At 42.7% G+C, this 17,944-nt stretch overlaps 1 protein-coding gene across 1 annotated transcript in view; it reads left to right on the top strand.

The window, feature by feature from the left end:
- Nucleotides 1–2,820: 2,820 nt before the first annotated feature.
- CERS3 (ceramide synthase 3) overlaps nt 2,821–17,944 on the top strand; it is a gene marked incomplete at both ends in the record, with an annotated part of 60,533 nt that continues 45,409 nt past the window's right edge. Inside the window, 2 exons of the mRNA XM_080692816.1 lie at nt 2,821–2,993; nt 11,901–12,015. Of these exons, the coding sequence (XP_080548942.1) occupies nt 2,821–2,993; nt 11,901–12,015 (288 nt within the window). The remainder of the gene's footprint in view (nt 2,994–11,900; nt 12,016–17,944) is intronic.

The raw sequence follows: 17,944 nt of genomic DNA, 5'->3' as shown, positions 1-17,944 counted from the left end.
TTTGCCTAAGTCAATGTCATCAAATTTTACCCCTATATTTTCTTCTAAGAGATTTATAATTTTACTCCATATATATTTTGGTCTGTGCTTCATTTAAAGTTAATTTTGTAAGTGATGTAAAAAAAAGAATTCTTAGTTGAGCGTGGTGGCGCACACTTGTAATCCTAGCATTCAGAAGGCTGAGATAGGAGGATCCCAGTTGGAAGACAGCCTCGGCTACTACTTAGTGAGGCCCTTTGCAGCTCAGTGAGACCCTGTTTCAAAATGAAGAATTAAAAAAAAGGCTGGGGGTGTAGCTTGGAGGTAGAATGCTCCTGGGTTCCATCCTCAGTACTACAAAAAAAAAAAAAAAGTGTTCTTAACACCTCTGAAGCTACAATAACTGATGGCTGGTGGCAGCACACGAGGAAAGAGTGGATTTTGTGGCCTTATTTACCGATTCTGCCTGAACCACGTTTTCCAGGAGCTGCCCTCCGCTCTGGGTCTTTCTGTCTGCCTTTGCGTGTTGGAGCTGTGTGTGAGGATGAGGAGGGCTCTCCACAGATCCTGACTCACCACTTGCACAGAGCGCCAAGGAATTGCTCCGCATCTTAACCCTCACATAAGCAGCATGAGCAAGATCGAAGTGTCACAGCCTAAACAGTTAGCTATGACCTCTAGTGATATTGCTGTGGAATACATACCTGGTTTTCATTCCCGTTTTCTGGTGTACAACTCCTAAAAATTCTTGGAGTCTCTGAAATAAGCGTGTCTTTTTGTGTGCTAACGAGATGACTGTAGGGTAGCAGCCCCTAGGTACATGGGGGCTGGTCCCAGGAAAGACCCCACCCCAACCTCCAGGGCCCGCTGGAGTCTGATAGTTTAATTGACCCGTCGTAGCTGATGATCTAATCATCCATGCTCCGTAAAGTCCCCTGAACGGACAGGGGTTGGAGAGCTTCCAGACAGCTGGCCATGTGGAAGTTTCTGGAGGGTGGGTGGCCCAGCCTGTGCATGGAAGCTCTGACCCCTTCCCATATGCCTCGCCTCATATATCTCTTCATCTGATTCTTGATAGTAAACCACTAAATGTAAGTATGTGTTTCCCAAGTGCTGTGAGCCACTCTAGCAAATTAAGTGAATCCAAGGAGGGGTTGTGGAAACTCCCATGTGCGTAGCCAGCTGTCAGGAGCACAGGGAAAAGCAATCTGGAGCTTGAGGTTGGCATCTGGCTTGGCACTGAGCGCTCAGCCTGTGGGATGCGAGGCTCTTTCCAGGTAGATTGTTTGAGAATTGAATTGGAGTGGCGACCCCCAGCTCTCGTCTGCTCCTGCAGAATTGCTCGCTTGCAGGCACGGCGACACCTCTGGGGTTACGGAAGCCTTCTGTGTTGAGTGCTGTGGCCTGGGACCAGAGGAAAACCCCTTTTCCCTATTGAATCTAATGCTACGTTGTTCTTTGCTCTGGGTACTTGATCATAGTTATTTTTCTTCTTAAAACTTCTGTTTCCTCTTCCCTACTTTTTAGCCTTTTCCTGGTTTATTTTGACTTTTTCAAGACATCACAAGGACCATCTGTGCCAGTTACCTTTGCACGATGTTTCCTGGCGGGCGCGGTGCCAGCACTCTTCCTCCTGTAGCACCTGACAGGGACCTTTCTATGTACCTAAGGATGGTGTGTCAGAGCGCCTGGCCTGGCCTGCCTTACACAGGTGCTAATCAGGTCCTCCAGGGGAAACCTTGTCTCATTCATTGAGTGTCCGCAGGGCTAGCACAGGGCTTCACAGGTAATAGAGTCTCCATAAATAGGTAGCGATCAGGATTGATCTGAACTCATGTGGTGATATAAAGATATGCCTGAGCCGGGCGTGGCGGCGCACACTTGTCATCCCAGCACTCGGGAGGCTGAGACCGGAGGATCGCGGACAGCCTCAGCTACCTAGTGAGGCCCTCTGCAACTCAGTGAGACCCGGTTTCAAAATAAAGAATAAAAAATAGGGCAGGGGGTGTAGCTTGGAGGTTGAATGCCCCTGGGTTCCATGCCCAGACCTGCAAAAAAAAAAAAAAAATGCCTGACATTAGTCTTCTAGGGAATTTCTCAGGGCACTAGCTTAGACTGACACATACTCACAGCTTTCAGGAGGTTGACTCTGCACTTGAAACCACAGAGCCTACTGTTAACTTATTTTAATATCCTAGATTAATGGAAGGGGAAGGGGAGAGACATGCCCCTCGGATTCACATATGTGCTATCCGAAGTGTGAAAAGTAGTATATTAGACTTCAGTTTGCCATCACATAGCCAAAATGGTTCTCAGAATAGCAAAGAGTAATTCTTAAGTGGGTGTGGCATTACATGCCTGTAATCCCAGTGCTTAGGAGGCTGAGACAGGAGGATTGCCAATTTGAGGCCAGCCTTATCAAGTTAATGAGGCCCTGTCTCAAAACAAAACTCAGAAGGGCGGGTGATGTAGCTTAGTGAAAGAGCATCCTTGGGTTCAATCCAGGTGAGAAGGAAAAGAAGGAGGAGAGGAGGAGGGAAAAGAAGAGAAAGCAGTAGAATAATTTTTATTTAATGCAAGGAAGAATCCTGAAACCCATTAAATAATAAGAATGTTCCATTTTTGCTTTATTTTCAAAATTCTTCTGGCTTAAGTATTTTGAGTGGAGGTGCGCACACATCGCGGTGTTCTTAGGCACCCTCTGCTCTTACAATCGTAATGACTGGAAACAGGTGGAAAAAGGGCGCGTGACCGGGGGCCAACCTCAACCCCGGGTCGCAGTGCTTTCTGATTTTAAGTGTCGCTCTGACATCTAATGTGTTCTTTTTCCATTTGTCTAGAATGTTCCAGACATTTAAAGAATGGTTCTGGTTGGAACGGTTCTGGCTTCCTCCCATGATGACGTGGTCCGACCTCGAGGACCACGATGGGCTCGTCTTCGTCAAACCTTCTCACTTGTATATGACGATTCCGTTTGCCCTGCTTTTGCTGGTCATCAGATATTTCTTTGAAAAGTAAGTAGCTCTTATGTGTCTTCCCTTCCTTCCCCTTCTTTTCTCCAAAAGACAGACAGACTCCAGACTGCGTGAGTCCCGAGTGAGTCTCTCCTTCAGAGGTGGCTCGTCTGGGCTACGGATACTTGGGGAGAACCGGGGCAGTCAGGTATACGCCAGACATCGTTTAGAGGCTGAACAGTAAAACCCAGAAGTGTGGGTACCACTGAGCACTTGAGTTTTACCAAAGAAGAAAATTGAGATCAAGAGGGGCTAAGGGTTTATGGATCTGTAGGATTGTGCATGTATGAAAATATCACGGGGAATGCCATTAATTTGTACAATTAATATGTGTTGTTCATACACCACTACTACTAGTACGACTACCACTGACAGGCTGAGAAAAAGAGTTGATCAGTGTCAATGACATTGTGCTGACCCAGTCTGTCCTACTGTGTGATGGGATCTGACGAGACAACATCTGCATCCTCAAAAGACAATTTAGAAGAGCTTGTGACTTGGGTGCCCTGTCGTTCTAGAGTGTCTGAAACAGATGGCTCATCAAAGACAAAACCAAATATTTCTGGATAGCATAGCTTGTTTTAAAGGATTTATAGCTGTCTTTCATCCCAACGTATAAGAAAATCAAAGAAAAACATCAGTTTGATTGCACAGAAAATAGTAAACCTCTTTCTTTTGGGGGATTTAATTTAAATAGCTTATTTCTTCCAACCTTTTTTATTAAAATTGTACTAGTGTTCTGATAACAGTAGATAAATGTTCATCTGTAATCTCTGTAGTTGTCTATGTTTCAAGAATTGTTATTAGCACATTAATTCATTTGGAGCAAAAATAATATTTTAATGTCAAGAGTTGGAAAAAGTTAAGACAGACTTTGATAAAGATCATGTTATCCAAGGCTAACTGTAATACATATCATATGTTTATAACCATTTGCAGAGTCCTTATCGTGAGAGTTAGTTTGACCATCTCTCTTTCATGGACTTGCCTCGAGGTTCTTGTACAAGTAACAGCTTTACCTGGGCCAACAATGTGCTGTTGCTGTTGGGAGGAAGAGAAAACCCTGAGCACCACTAAATCCTAGCTGAGCACATTTGAAAAAGTACTTCCTTTTTGTTAATTCTACATTTTACACACACAGTTGGATATGTCAAAAGTGCATAAATAAAGTAGATAGAAATTGCCCCTACCCTTCAATTAGCTAATTACTTTTTAATCCTGAAGCATTTGCTTTTCCTGCATGTATCTGGCAGTCCTTGGGGTTGGCGTCTGGGTCCCTGTGTTATTTCCAGTCCAGATTTGCTGCTTTGAGGTAAGCAGCACCATTTTTCACAGTTTGAGAGGGACCGCGAGCCAGAAACGTCTTTTGGTTGCCAAAGCAACGCAGCTGTGGAGGATGACTCGTTATGTTTTAGTCTTGGCCTCGCCAACAACAGGAAAGAAATGGAGTCTTCCTTTCATTCCAGGGCCCTTCTTTCCCCTTCTCGAGGGATGGAGCGTAATCTGTATCTTCCTCCTCCTTTAACTTCTGGTCCTCGCCCTTGGCTCTTCCCTTCCTGGCACTTGATCCAGCTGATGTGGGAGAGAGATCAGACTCTCCGACGTGTGTGTTTACATTACTACACACTTGCTCTTCTCTCCTTAAAGTGTTTTTGCTGTTTGTGAGCTTGACAAAGAGGACCATTTCTCTTTATCATTTAAATTAATGATTTTGATATTTGTTTGCTCCTCGCATCAATAAGCAGGCTATGGATATATGTATTTATTCAAATGTGTGTACTTACCTATAGACTTACCTTTCAAGTAACCCGCTAGAAAGGAACGTTCTACTTCACTGGCTTTAAGACTGTTTTTATTCCCTTGCTGCATAAATCTTTTTTGATTCGATTCTGTTTTGCTTTTTTTCTAGTTTCTGTATTTCTTTTTTCTTTCTTTCTTTTTTTTTTTTTTTTTTTTTTTTTTGGTGGTACTGGGTTCCTGGAAGCCCTTCTACCTCCGGGCTACACTCCCAGACCTATTTTTACATTTTTATTTGGAAACAGGGTCTCCTAAGCCAGCGCGGCTGGCTTCGAACCTGCGCGATCCTCCTGTCTCCGCCTCCCAAGCGCGGGGATGACAAGCGTGCCCACCACGCCCGGCCTAGTTTCTGTATTTCTAACATCTGAGCAGATGGTATTGAGTATGACTGATAACGGTAGCATGGGCAGCCATGCGCATTTGAGTGATCCTGATAGGAAAAACAATGCATGTTTTTCTTATAGAAAAAGTTTCAACTAGTAAGTTGGATAAATGAGCCAATTTTATTATTTATCCAAAACAGGGCTAAAATTATTTTTTGAGATTTAGTTAATTGTAAGGCTATCTTAGTTTTTGTGCTTTTAAAACTTTTATGCCCAAGGGGTATTAATTAACCATATTCAACAAGTCATAAAGATATATCACACTGCTATTGTTTTGTAAAAGACATTTTTTTTTCATACAGGGGATTAAACCTGGGGGCATTCTACCTCTAAGCTATATTCTCAGCCCTTTTAATTTTTGGTTTTGAAACAGGGTCGGGGTGTGGGGTCTTCCTAAGTTACTAAGGCTATACTTGAACCTGTGATCCTTCTGTCTCGGCCTTCCAAGAACTGGGATTACAGGCATGTGCCACCACACACAGCTGACTATAAGAGCATGCTCTATCTCTCTCTCTCTCTCTCTCTCTCTCTCTCTCTGTCTCTGTCTCTGTCTCACTCTCTCAGTGCTAGGGATTGAACCCAGGGTCATTCTACCTCTAAGCTACACCCCCAGCCCATTTTTTTATTCTTTATTTTGAAACAGGGCCTCACTAAGTAGCTGAGGCTGGCCTCGAACCTGGATCCTCCTGTCTCAGCTTCCCAAGTCCTGGGATTACAAGCGTGCACCACCGCACTCGGCTAGAAGAGCTCTTTAGATGGATGCATCTGAATTACTTTGTCATTAGTGACCTGTCAGCCCCACTCCTCGCTCCTCTTCCTCCCTGTTGTGTTCTTGTGCTTTTGATATCCCTTTATTCGTGTGACCCAGGAAAAGTGTGTCTGCTATACCTGTATTATTAGTTGACATGGTATGGTACTCAGACCTGTTTTTGTCTTTTTTTAAAAAGAGTCCAGCGCTGTGTTTTATGGTCTCTCCACATCGCCATGTACATCTGGTGCATACTGAGCTTGTTTCTATATGTCTCTGAAATGCATGGGCCATCTCCAGAGCTCAGTCCATCTGGAATTTGGGCTGGCTCGTACATTTTACCACATTATCTGACAACATTTTTTCTCAACGCCCATGGACATCAAAAATGAATTAAGTGGCTACATGATCACACGCAACTTCAGTTTCTCAAATTTAGTGAATCACAGAAACATAGACTAGCTCCGACCTGGCAAAGCTGGAGCCTTTGTCAGACTGAAAGAGCCATCGGGGCACCCTATCATCTTAAAAAATCAGCTTCAATGGGGCTTTATCTACTCACGGTAAAGTTCACCCATAACTCCCCATCTTTGGCATGTGCACACGGTCACGCAAGCATCGCAGTGACGCCGACACACGTTCCCATGACCATAAACCTCCCGGTGCCTGTCCAGATGGCCGGTCCCTGCTGCCTACCAGCCCCTTCCGGGGATTGCTGTCCTGCTTTCTGTCACTGTCGTTCTGTCACTGTCGTGTTCTATTTTCCAGGATTTCCTATAAATGGAATCATGTAGATTAGAGTCTTTTGTGTCTGATTATTTTCTTTTAACCTAATGCTTTTGAGATTTAAAAAAATTTTTTTTGTTATGTGTCTCAATGATTCCTGTTTTTGCTGAGGAGTCTTTCAACATATGGTTGTACTATATCACAATTTAGTTATATGTTAACTAGTAGATGGAAATTTGTGATATTTATAGTTTTGAGGCTATTACACATGAAGTTGCTATGAACATCTGAGAACAAAAATATGCCTGAACATATGATTTTGTTTAAGACACTGTGAGTGTGTACCCACACCGTGGGGTATTATTCAGCAATAAAAAGGAATGAACTACAGACACAGCCTTGACATGGATGGACCTCATATCAGTGAAAGAATCCTGACACCAGTGATCACAGGGTGTATGATCCCTCTTACATTAAATATCCAGGAAAAGAAATGCTAGAAACATAGAAAGTAGACTAGAGGTTGCCTGCGACAGGTTTGCGAAGTAAGGATTAGCAGTAAATGGGCACAAAAGCTCCTATCTATGACAGAAGTTGTCTAGAAGTGATTCATGGCAATGGTTATATAATTCAGGAAATTCACTAAAATGACAGTAGGCTATATACTTGAAAAGACTGAATTATATGATATTCAAAATGCCTTAATAATTATTATTTCTCTATTTTTTTGCAGTACTAGGACTTGAGCCTAGAGCCCTGGGTATGCTAAGCAAGCACTCTCCCGTTACAGTTGTAATGGCGCTGTGGGCTCTTCTTCCTGTGTTCAACTAAAATTTGTTGAATAAGGAAATTAAAACTAATACACAGCTTGGTGCAGCTTTAACAAGTCTTTATCACAAAATCAGTAGCAAGTAGAGAAGAAAAAGCAAAGAAAGTCTGAATATAGAACTCTCCCTCCTCTGAGACCTCAGCCTTTACATACAGGTTGTCTTATGGGTATGTTTTTATCAGCATTACCAATGCAATGGGCTAGTAACTTATTTCTTAGCTAAGTGGTGCCTCTTTATCTCCGGGCAGCGCACTTACTGAGTGCAGCAGTCAATAATCTACCTGGCTTTTGCCCCTATTGTATTAGGCAGTGTTGGTTGCTCATCAATTATGGGTACTTTGAAGTAACAGAGTTTGTATCTCTGGGTCTCAAAGAATAGGAAGGAGACAGAGGTGCTGATTACAGTCAGTGTAGCTCTGTGTAATTTTTAAGAACAAGGCTTAAGGCACCAGGCACTGTGCATTAGGGTTTCTAATAGTCTCTACATATTTTTAGGGATAAAGGCTTTACTATGGGTAAACACTAGAGATAGAGATAGAGAGAGAGAGAGAGAGAGGTGGGGGGAAGCTCTGTAGTGTAACAGCTGCTTGACAGCACCCAGGCTCTGACTCTTTTTACATCTTGGAAATTAATACCAGAGCAATTTTCCAATACCAGTACATTCACCCACTGCATTACATCCCCAGCCCTTTTATTTTTATGTTGAAGCACCGTCTTGCCAAGTTTTCCAGGCTGGCCTCAGACTTGAAAACCTCCTGCCTTGGCCTCCCAAATAGCTGGGATAACATGTGTGTATCCTTATGCCTGGATAATAATTTTCTCCTCCATGAAAGCAACTAGAAGACTAATAAAAAGTTCCAGAAATTTTTTATATTTCAGAATTCAATAGCCAAAGGGTTATAGAAATCCAAGAAGTGCTATTTAAGAGTCTTAGAACAGCAAGCTTCCGGCAGACATTTTAACTAGCTCTGTTCCTACCCTGCTGCTTCCACCTATGTAGAGACTTGAAAAGCCAACAGTTCTCAAGTACAGTGGAAATATAGCTGGAAACCGTTTAAGGGAGCAGAACAGAGCAGGAGCTGCTCAGAGCATGAGTTCTAGAGATTGGCTCTCTGGAAGACACTGCTAACTACTGTCTTTATTAAACCTGACTCAGAGCTTGTCTAGGGAAAAACCCTTTCCCTAGGGGTGTTTATCTAAGACAATTAGAGGCAATTGATTGGTTTCATAACTGTCTAAGGTAATGGATAACAATTGAAGCCAATAATAATCTAACCAGAGCTTAAAATAAAAAGTAGTGAACCCAAAGACTGGGAGACTCCTTTGTTTCTACATATTTGAGGAAATCTGTCTAATCATTAGGTGACTACTTTGTTGAGCTAATAGAGACATCAGTCCCCATACATGATTTTACAGTTTAATTTTTTAAAAATAACTAAGAAAAAGGACAACAAAAAACAAATAGTAAAAAATGCACAATCTTGGAGGAGGGAGAACAACCTGATTTCCAGAGTGGCCATATTACAGTGTTTAACCTGATCTCCTGAGTGGCCTTGTTACAGTGTTTAACCTCATTTCCAGAGTGGCCATGTTACAGTGTTTAACCTGCTCAGCTTTCAACAAAACCTTATGAGACCTGCAAAGAAATAAGAAGTCAGGCCCTATACCCAGAAAACAGCTCCCTGAGAAAGCCTAGATGTTGGACTTATTAGACAAAGACTTTAAATCAGCTATTCTAAGTAGGTTCAAAAAATTGAGAAAGTCATACTTAAGAACTAAAGTATGAGAACAGTGTCTTTCAAATCAATAGTATTAATAAAGTCATTAAAAGATTTTAAAATTATAACAACCAAATAGAAATTGTAGAGTTGAAAAGTATAATGAATGAAATTAAAAATAAGATTGTTAACATTCTGTAGGCTAAATTACACTACTTATGGGTATTAAAAAATGTACCCAAACAGGCTAAACATTCTCTGTGTTACAACAACACATGTGTCCCAGACCTATTCTTTCCCTGGGTCTGGTTTATAAATGCTGGTGATAAAACAGATATGATTTATAGTATTGTCACTTCATGGATCATATAATAGCTATAATTCTAGGTTATCTTTGATCAACCTTAAGAAATATGACGGTATAGCCAGTGTAATAACATGAAGGTAATCAGCGCTCATTTGCAGACTTGTCTAAAGAATGTGTAACCAAAGTAGAGAAATTTTGTGATTACTAGTTGCTCTTAAATGTATTGTAAAAATATTGTTTTTATTTTCTAGAAAAAATAGAAAGAAAAAACAAAATATAAAAAAAAAATTCTACCAAGAGCCAGGTATGGTTGTGCATACCTGTAATCACAGTACTTGGGAGGCTGAGACAGGAGGATTTCAGGTTTGAGACCAGTCCAGCAATATATGAGACTGTGTTTCAAAGTAAAACAAAATAAAAAAGGGCTCAGGGTGTAGCTCAGAGGTATAATTCCCCTGGTTCAATCCCCAGGAGCACATAACACACACACACACACACACACACACACACACACACACACACACGCACACCTACGAAGATAGTGTAACTGCATGTTTTCTTTATGACACTTTATTCTCCTATCTTTATTCATTTGCACAAAATAATTATTTTAAATTGGTATCAACTAGAACCCAACATCTAAAGATGTAATGTTATAACAATAACAAGACCAAGAAGAAAAAAGGCTGGGGCTTTGTATATCACTGAAAGTAATTTGGTAGTGCTCTCAACTAGGCGGTTATAAATTATTAATTATAATCCTAAGATTGACCACTAAGAAAGTAACTTTGAAAATACATTTTTTGAGCCAGGCGCGGTGGTGCACGCTTGTGATCCCAGCATCGGAGAGACTGAGACCCGAGGATCACAGTTTGTGGACAGCCTCAGCTACTTAGTGAGGCCCTCCATAATTTAGTGAAACCCTGTTTCAAAATAAAGAATAAAAACTAGAGCATGGGGTGTAGCTTGGAGGTAGAATGCCCCTGGGTTCCATCACCAGACCCGAAAAAAAAAATACATTTTTTAAAAAGACAATGAGAGCCAGGTGTGGTGACGCGCACTTGTGATCCCAGCATTCAGGAGGCTGAGACTGGAGGATCGTGTGGTTCGCGTACAGTCTCAGCTACTTAGTGAGGCCCTCCGCAACTTAGTGAGACCCTGTTTCAAAATAAAGAATAAAAAATAGGGCAGGGGGTGTAGCTCGGATGTAGAATACCCCTGCATTCTATTCCCAGACTGGCAAAAAAGAAAGAAAAGAGTTGAAATGGCACTCTAGAAAAATATCTATTTAGTACAAAACATATAGGACACTCCATCTAATTGCAGCAAATGTGCATTCTTTTTATGTACAACAGTAGATCACTGTGGGAGAAAATGGCCAGTTTCTTCTAAGTTTAAACTCACACTTTGTACACCACGTGTCAGTGTCACTCCTAGGTATTTACGCAAGAGTAACACTATTTTTTAAATAAATAAATCCTTTCTAATAATATTTTAATCTCTGGGAGTATTTAAAAATGAGATTCTAGCCAGGTGTGGTGGCGCATGTATTTGGGAGACTGAGACAGGAGGATCACAGGTTTATAGCCACCCTCCGCTACTTAGTGAGGCCCTTCACAATTGAGTGAGACCCTGTTTCAAAATTAAGAATAAAAAATAGGTCTGGGGTATAGCTTGGAGGTAGGATGCCTCTGGATTCAATCCTCAGTGCCTCAAAATAAATAAATAAAAGTAAAACCTCTAAAAAAAAGAAATTTCAAGTAGAATAACTATCTTAATTCATACATCATATATATAATGCATTTGAATTAACATAAAATTAATTTTAGAATTGTATCTTTCAGTTTTATCATGTTTTTAAATATTACTTGTGTATAAGGTCTGAAAATGTGTTCTTCTTGAACTTTTGAGAGACAGATGTTGACTGCAGTAGTTCAGTGACAGTGTGTACCAGTGAGCTTCCCAATGCTATAATAAAATACCTGAGATAATTAGCTTAAAAAGAAAAAATGTTTATTTTGGTTTAGAGTTCTGGAGCTTGCAGGCTAAGAACACATGCTCCATTGAATGCTCGGGCCTCTGGCCAAGGCAGCATATTCAGGCAGAAGCATGTGGTGGGGCAAACAGCTCACCTCCTCCTCCTGAGTAGGGGCAGGAGGGCGGCTCCCAGTGACCCAGGACCAACACGGTTCCACCCCTCACAGTCCACAGCGCCTCCCAGCAGTGCTGCCCTGGGGACCAAACATTTAACACGTGGATCATTAACACATTTAGCATCAAAGTCGAGTACAACACAAGCAAGTGACTGGCTTTCCACTGGTGTCTAAAGTTAAAGCTTGTTTTCTGGTGTCATTGTGGATTTGTTCTGAGGTTTTGAACTTTCTTTTTATATTTTTTAGATTTATTGCTACACCTCTAGCAAAAACATTTGGCATTGAAAAGAAAATTAAAAAAGTTATACCAAACACCATCTTAGAGAATTTTTTCAAGCATTCCACAAGGAAACCAACACAAGTAAGTACAGATTCTTTGCTTGTGGCTTTAAAGATCTTCTTTCTTGATGGTTTACCTTATCTCTGCAGGAAATGTCTTCTAGTTGACCAGCAAAGGATTTGATCCATTAGATTTATTTCTCTGCTCTGTTGACAGGCTATAGAACAACCCCAAAATAATATCAAATTATAAATACATATTATAATACAAAATAACAAGTGTCAGTAACTGAACTATTTTTTCAACTATAGTGTTGAGTATTAGTAATAAATATCATGATTTGAGTATTAGGATCAATTTAATTTTTAATGGTAGGTTGAATTTTTTGGTATGTGTGGTATTGGGAACTGAACCTAAGGGACATTTTACCTCCATGCTATATCCCTAGCCTGCCTCCTTTTCTTTCTTCCTTCCTTCCTTCCTCCCTCCCTCCCTCCCTTCTTTCTCTCTCTCCTCTCCTCTCCTCTCCTCTCCTCTCCTCTCCTCTCCTCTCCCCTCCCCTCCCCTCCCCTCTCCTCCCCCCCCTCTTTCTCTCTCTCTGTGTTTGGTACTGGAATGGAACCCAGGGACATTCTACCTCTGAACTATACCCCAGCCCTATTTTATTTTTATTTTGAGACAGAATCTCACCAGGGGGATGAGTCTCACTACTTGCTGAGGCAGTCCTGGAACCTGTGATCCTTCTGTCTCAGCCTCCTAAGTAGTAGGATTACAGGTGTGTACCAGCTAACTGGCTTTGGTAGGTTTAATTTTGAATGGTGATATATACGAGGGTGCTGACTAAGAAAGGTAATTATTAGAGCAAAGAAACCGGGACCCGACACTTGATGATCATGGGGTCGTAGAAACACACCACTGGCTTACATGACAGTGCCCCTGGGTGACTTTCATGACTAGTGCTCTCAGTCTAGCGGAGGCCTCAGATATGCAGAAATAGACTGGGCTGCTGATTCCAGGGACAAACTTCTCACGAGATTTGCAGTTCTCTTCTTCACAGAGTACATTGTTTATTTTTTCCTTCCTTTTCCTGGGATTGACTCCAGGGGTACTTTACCACTGAGCTTTTTATTCTTAACCCTTCTTATTCTGAGATCGTCTTCTCTGCATGTTGCCCTGGGTGGACTTGAGCTTGCAGTCCTCTGGTTCAGCCTCCCGTGTAGCCAGGAGTGCTGGTGCCCATCTCTGCACCCGGCACAAAATGTTAGCGTGCACTGCAGGATTATGCATCACTGGATGAGCTTCTAATTTAATTGTTGTAAGAAATAGTGTCCAGGTAGGTCTAGTGTTTACTCCAGTTTTTATTATACTTCTTTCATAGTTAAAATGACAGATGAAATGAAACTTGTACAAGAGTGATATATCTGCCGGGCGTGGTGGCGCATGCTTGTAATCCCTGCGCTTGGGAGGCGGAGACAGGAAGATCGTGCAGGTTCGAAGCCAGCCGCGCGTGCTGGCTTAGGAGACCCTGTTTCCAAAATGAAAATGTAAAAATAGGTCTGGGAGTGTAGCCCGGAGGTAGAAGGGCTTCCAGGAACCCCAGTTTAAAAAAAAAAAAAAAGAGTGATATATCCTTTATCTGGGGAGGTAACTTATTAGCAGAGCACTTGCTAGTGTGCGGCCTTAGGTTTTAACCCCAGTCCTGCACACACACACACAACATAGGTAGCACTGCCTGTGTGATGAGTGTGCACACTGGTCATCAGCCATTTTACAACTCAAGGGTCTGCCTAGATTCACTGAGGATAATATTCTCGAGTCCCATCCATTTTTCACAGATGGCATGGCTTTGTACTTCTTTATGGCTGAGTACAGTCCACCGTGTGTATATACAAAGCTCTGTGATCCATTCATCTGCTGATGGACACCTAGGCTGCTTCCATAATCTGGCTAGTGAGCACTGTGCTGCCCTGGACGCGGACATGTGGGCACCATTGTAACATTCTGTTTCCTCTCCTTTGGGAAGACGCCCAGGAGCGCTACTGCTCAGTCCTAGGTGGCCCCATCTCCAGTCTTCTGAGAAACCTCCTCACTGATCTCCATAGCGGCTGCACTGGTCCGCAGTCCCACCAACAGTGTCATGGGGTCCCTGCCTCCCCACAGCCTCGCCAGCCTTTATTATTATCTGTGTTCTTGATGATTGCCTCCTAACGAGGGTTACATGGAATCTCAGCGTGGTTGTGATTTGCATTCTGGTTGTCAATGATGATGAATGTTTTTCATATAAGCACAAGTCGAGCTGGGCATGGTGGTTCATACTTGTAGTCCCAGTACTTGGGAGGCTGAGACAGGACAGTGCAGGTTTGTGGGCTGATTAATGAGGCCCTATTTCAAAATAAAGAATAAAAAATGGGGCTGAGGGGGTGTAGCTCAGAGGTAAAATGCCCTTGGGATCAATCCCCAGTAACACACACACACACACAAAAGCGAACAAGTAGATGTGTGTTTTCTCTTATATGTGGACTCCAGAGAGATAGTTGGAAATAGGGCAACATCAGCTAGATGAGCAGAGACTCCAGGGGGACTGAGGTTAGGGAAAGGAGGGGAGGACAAAGTCACAAGGGTGCGTCGGGAGAAACTGCTACCAGCGCACGCAGGTGGCCGATCCCAGCCTCCCAGGCTCGTGGAGTGAGGGTGAGGCCCGGGGATCCCCGGCGGGGAGGGGAGCGAGGTGTGTGCATGTATCGTTCTGACACTGTGAACTCCAATAGGATGGAATATTACAATGAACCAAATAAAAAGAAACTCAAGGGTCAGCGCCACTCAGACCGACGGGGTTTTTGAGGGGCTTGAGGTGCAGAGCTCGCCTGTGGTCCTTGGCGGCTTGACCACACGTGGGGCCCGCAGCGCAGCGCGCAGAGCTGCCCCTGGCTTGCTCACCCTCAGCTTCTGCACAGGGCTGGTCCTCTGGAGCGGGGATCGTCTGACATCCTGTACTCTCAGTTTTAAATTTCCACGTGCTCTAAATGACTAGAGTCATTTATCTAAGTACCTTTTTTTCTACTGTAATGATAATATCTAATCATCATCTTATAGCCTCCAAAAGAGAAATAAGTTAGCTGTGTTTCTATAGTACCAGAACTGGTTTGGGGAGTCTTTGCAAGTCTCCTTGGCTTCTGTCTGGGAATCATAACGTTAGGAGCACGGTGTATGAGATATGAATCCCAGTGCTGCTGTACCGGTTACTCAGTGTTCGGGCCATGACCAAGAGCTTCCAGTCAGCTTTACAGGAGATGTGAAATAATCTAGAGAATCTGGGGCTGGCCCGTTTCCCTGATATGCAAAGAAAATAGTCACGTGACAGTTAAACTGAGAGAAAGGGAGGTTTAGAGAGTGGCCGTGTTTGTGATGAGATGGGGCGCCGAAGGTCCCGCCGGGGGAAAGGAGCTGAATGCGCACGGGAGCCTGGCCCGCGTCCCCGAGGCCGCCGGGCGCCCACCTCCCCAGGACTTCCTTACCTGTAAAGAGTGTGCTCCCCACTTCAGAGGCCGGAGCGGGGTGGCCGTAATTACTTTAGCTCAACTGACGGCTCGGTCAGACTGAATACAGACATAGAGTAGATGTTTACATCAAGTAGGAGCAAAACATGTTATACATTGCCCCAAATTGTTAGAAAGCTTCATTTTCCACACCAAGAAGATAAAGGAGAGTAATTCAGATTCCTAACTTACATCAACCGTAGAGTACAAAACGGAGGCAGTATTTGTGTAGCAGATAAAGATAACAAATAAAATGGCCACCACTTAAAAGCTCCAGTACTTAGCAGGATACACTAAAGCACAGAAGGCAAAGGTCATACTCACTGCTACTTTCAGATTTGGAAACAAACTAATCTCTGTGTGTTAATTTGGCCAATAACATTTTCCTTAATCTCTGGCTATGGTAATAAAACAAGTTTTGCTAGGTGTACTAAAAAAAAGTCTTGTGTGCTGATTTGAGATACGGATATTTTCACTAAAACATATTGCAAATGCAGTGTGGCAGAACAGTGCATTGGAGATACATGTAGATAACACCTTTCTCCAAACAATTGAGTAATAAACCTGAGGCTGCTTCTCCAGCTGTGGTAGATTGCACCAATAAAACAAGAACACCCTCTCATATTCAGTTTTGATTCTGGGCTGGTTAACAAAGAAGGGTATAACACGGTGTCACCAAGGCCCTAATACCTTCAGATGAGCCTGAAGCAAGAGTTCTGATCTATGATCTTGCACAATTATCATGTGACTCTGTGTGTGTGTGTGTGTGTGTGTGTGTGTGTGTGTGTTAATAACAACCTCAAGATATACTGAATATATTGGGAGAAAACCATGAAACAGGTCAACATCTCTAACCTCAAGGCTGAGGCAGGAGGATCACAAGTTTGAGGCTAGCCTTCTTAATTTAGTGAGATCTTGCCACAAAATAAAACATAAAGAAAGGCTGGGGAAACAGTTTAGTGGTGGAATGCCCAATGTTCAATCCCTAGTACAAAAATACCAACAAGCCCCATAAAATCACACCCCGGATCAATCATTCTGCTGTTGACTGAGCATAGTGATGCCTAGCGCTGTTCCTCAGCGATAACACGGTGAGAGCTGATGTACAACAAGCAAGTTCAGGAGAGATCTAAAGCAGACGAGGCCCTCAGGGAGCGCCTGAAGCCAGCTCTCAGACAGGAGGGGCACACCATTGGCCGGACTGACTGAGCATGGGGTCGCACAACTTATAGAGAAAGCTTTACCTGGTGCAATGTATTTAGGGGTGAGACCCTGAGCTGTGGAGGCTGGGCTGTTCCTCCACAGGCAAGAAGCCCCCTTGGCCACGCTTCCTCTCCCCAGGCTTGGCTGCCGGGCTTCCTGCCTGAGGTAGTCATGGCCGCTGGCTTCAGTTTACCTCGAGGTATTGACCAGTATTGTAAAAACCTAGTGACTTCACATCCAAACCCCAGCACTGCCTGGGCTGGGAGCCGCGGGGCTGTGCGCGTCTCCTTGCTACTTCCATACATCTCTGACTTATTTTCTCAGCTCTGAAGTTGATGGTCACTTTTATGCAATTGTAATTTTTCACAATTCAACATTTTCTTGTACTCACATTAGAACATGAAAAACCTAGAGATCAATGTAATTTCAAAAGCAAAATATACAGGCTGTGTTCTTGGTGGGAATGGAGAGTGTGCCCGTGGGTTAATATGCAAGACACAGTTGTGTCAACATCCCACTGTGAAATGGGCCTGTCCCAGTTGTAATTTAGTGTTTTCTTGTCTGGCGCTAGGAGACCTTGTAATTTGTCGCCTTTGAACTGATCTGTCATCTATGTGGTTTGCAATTTTAAATCATAGCTTAATTTGATTAAAACAACCATCATTATTATACTTTGTAATCATTATTGTAGTAATTGCAATTATTTCAGAATAGTTCAAAATAACCTCTACATCTGATTAGATGTGAAAAATCTATGGTCAACTCCTGTTTAAGTTCTTTATTTTCTAGAGCTATCGAACGATCGTGTGAAGTAACAGCTCACTAATCTAAGTTTTTGTCAGCACTCTGCTACAAATTTTAGGTCTTAGACAACTCACTGAAACTCTGAAGGCTTCAGCTTTCCCAGAGGAGAAATTAGAAAATTAGATTTATTTATTTATTCATTTTTTGGTAGTACTGGAGATTGAACCAAGGGGCATTCTACCTCTAAGCTACACCTCCATCCTTATTTTATTTTTTTATTTTGAAACAGGGTCTCACTAAGTGGTGCAGGGCCTCAGTAAGTTGCTGAGGTTGGCTGTGAACCTGAGATCTTCCCATCTCAGCTTCCCAAGTACTGGGATTACAAGCCTGAGCCACTACACCTGACGAGAAAATTGGATTTGACTGACATTTTTAACTCTATTACTCCACCTGGCACCTAGGAGGCACCTAGAAATAAGTTGTAGCTGAGTGAGTGAGCTTATGTATGCAACTTCAACATGTAGGTT

Source organism: Muscardinus avellanarius (genome assembly GCF_963383645.1).
Source record: "Muscardinus avellanarius genome assembly, chromosome: 3".
NCBI lineage: Eukaryota > Metazoa > Chordata > Mammalia > Rodentia > Gliridae > Muscardinus > Muscardinus avellanarius.
This window is presented reverse-complemented; position numbering and strand designations above follow the sequence as displayed.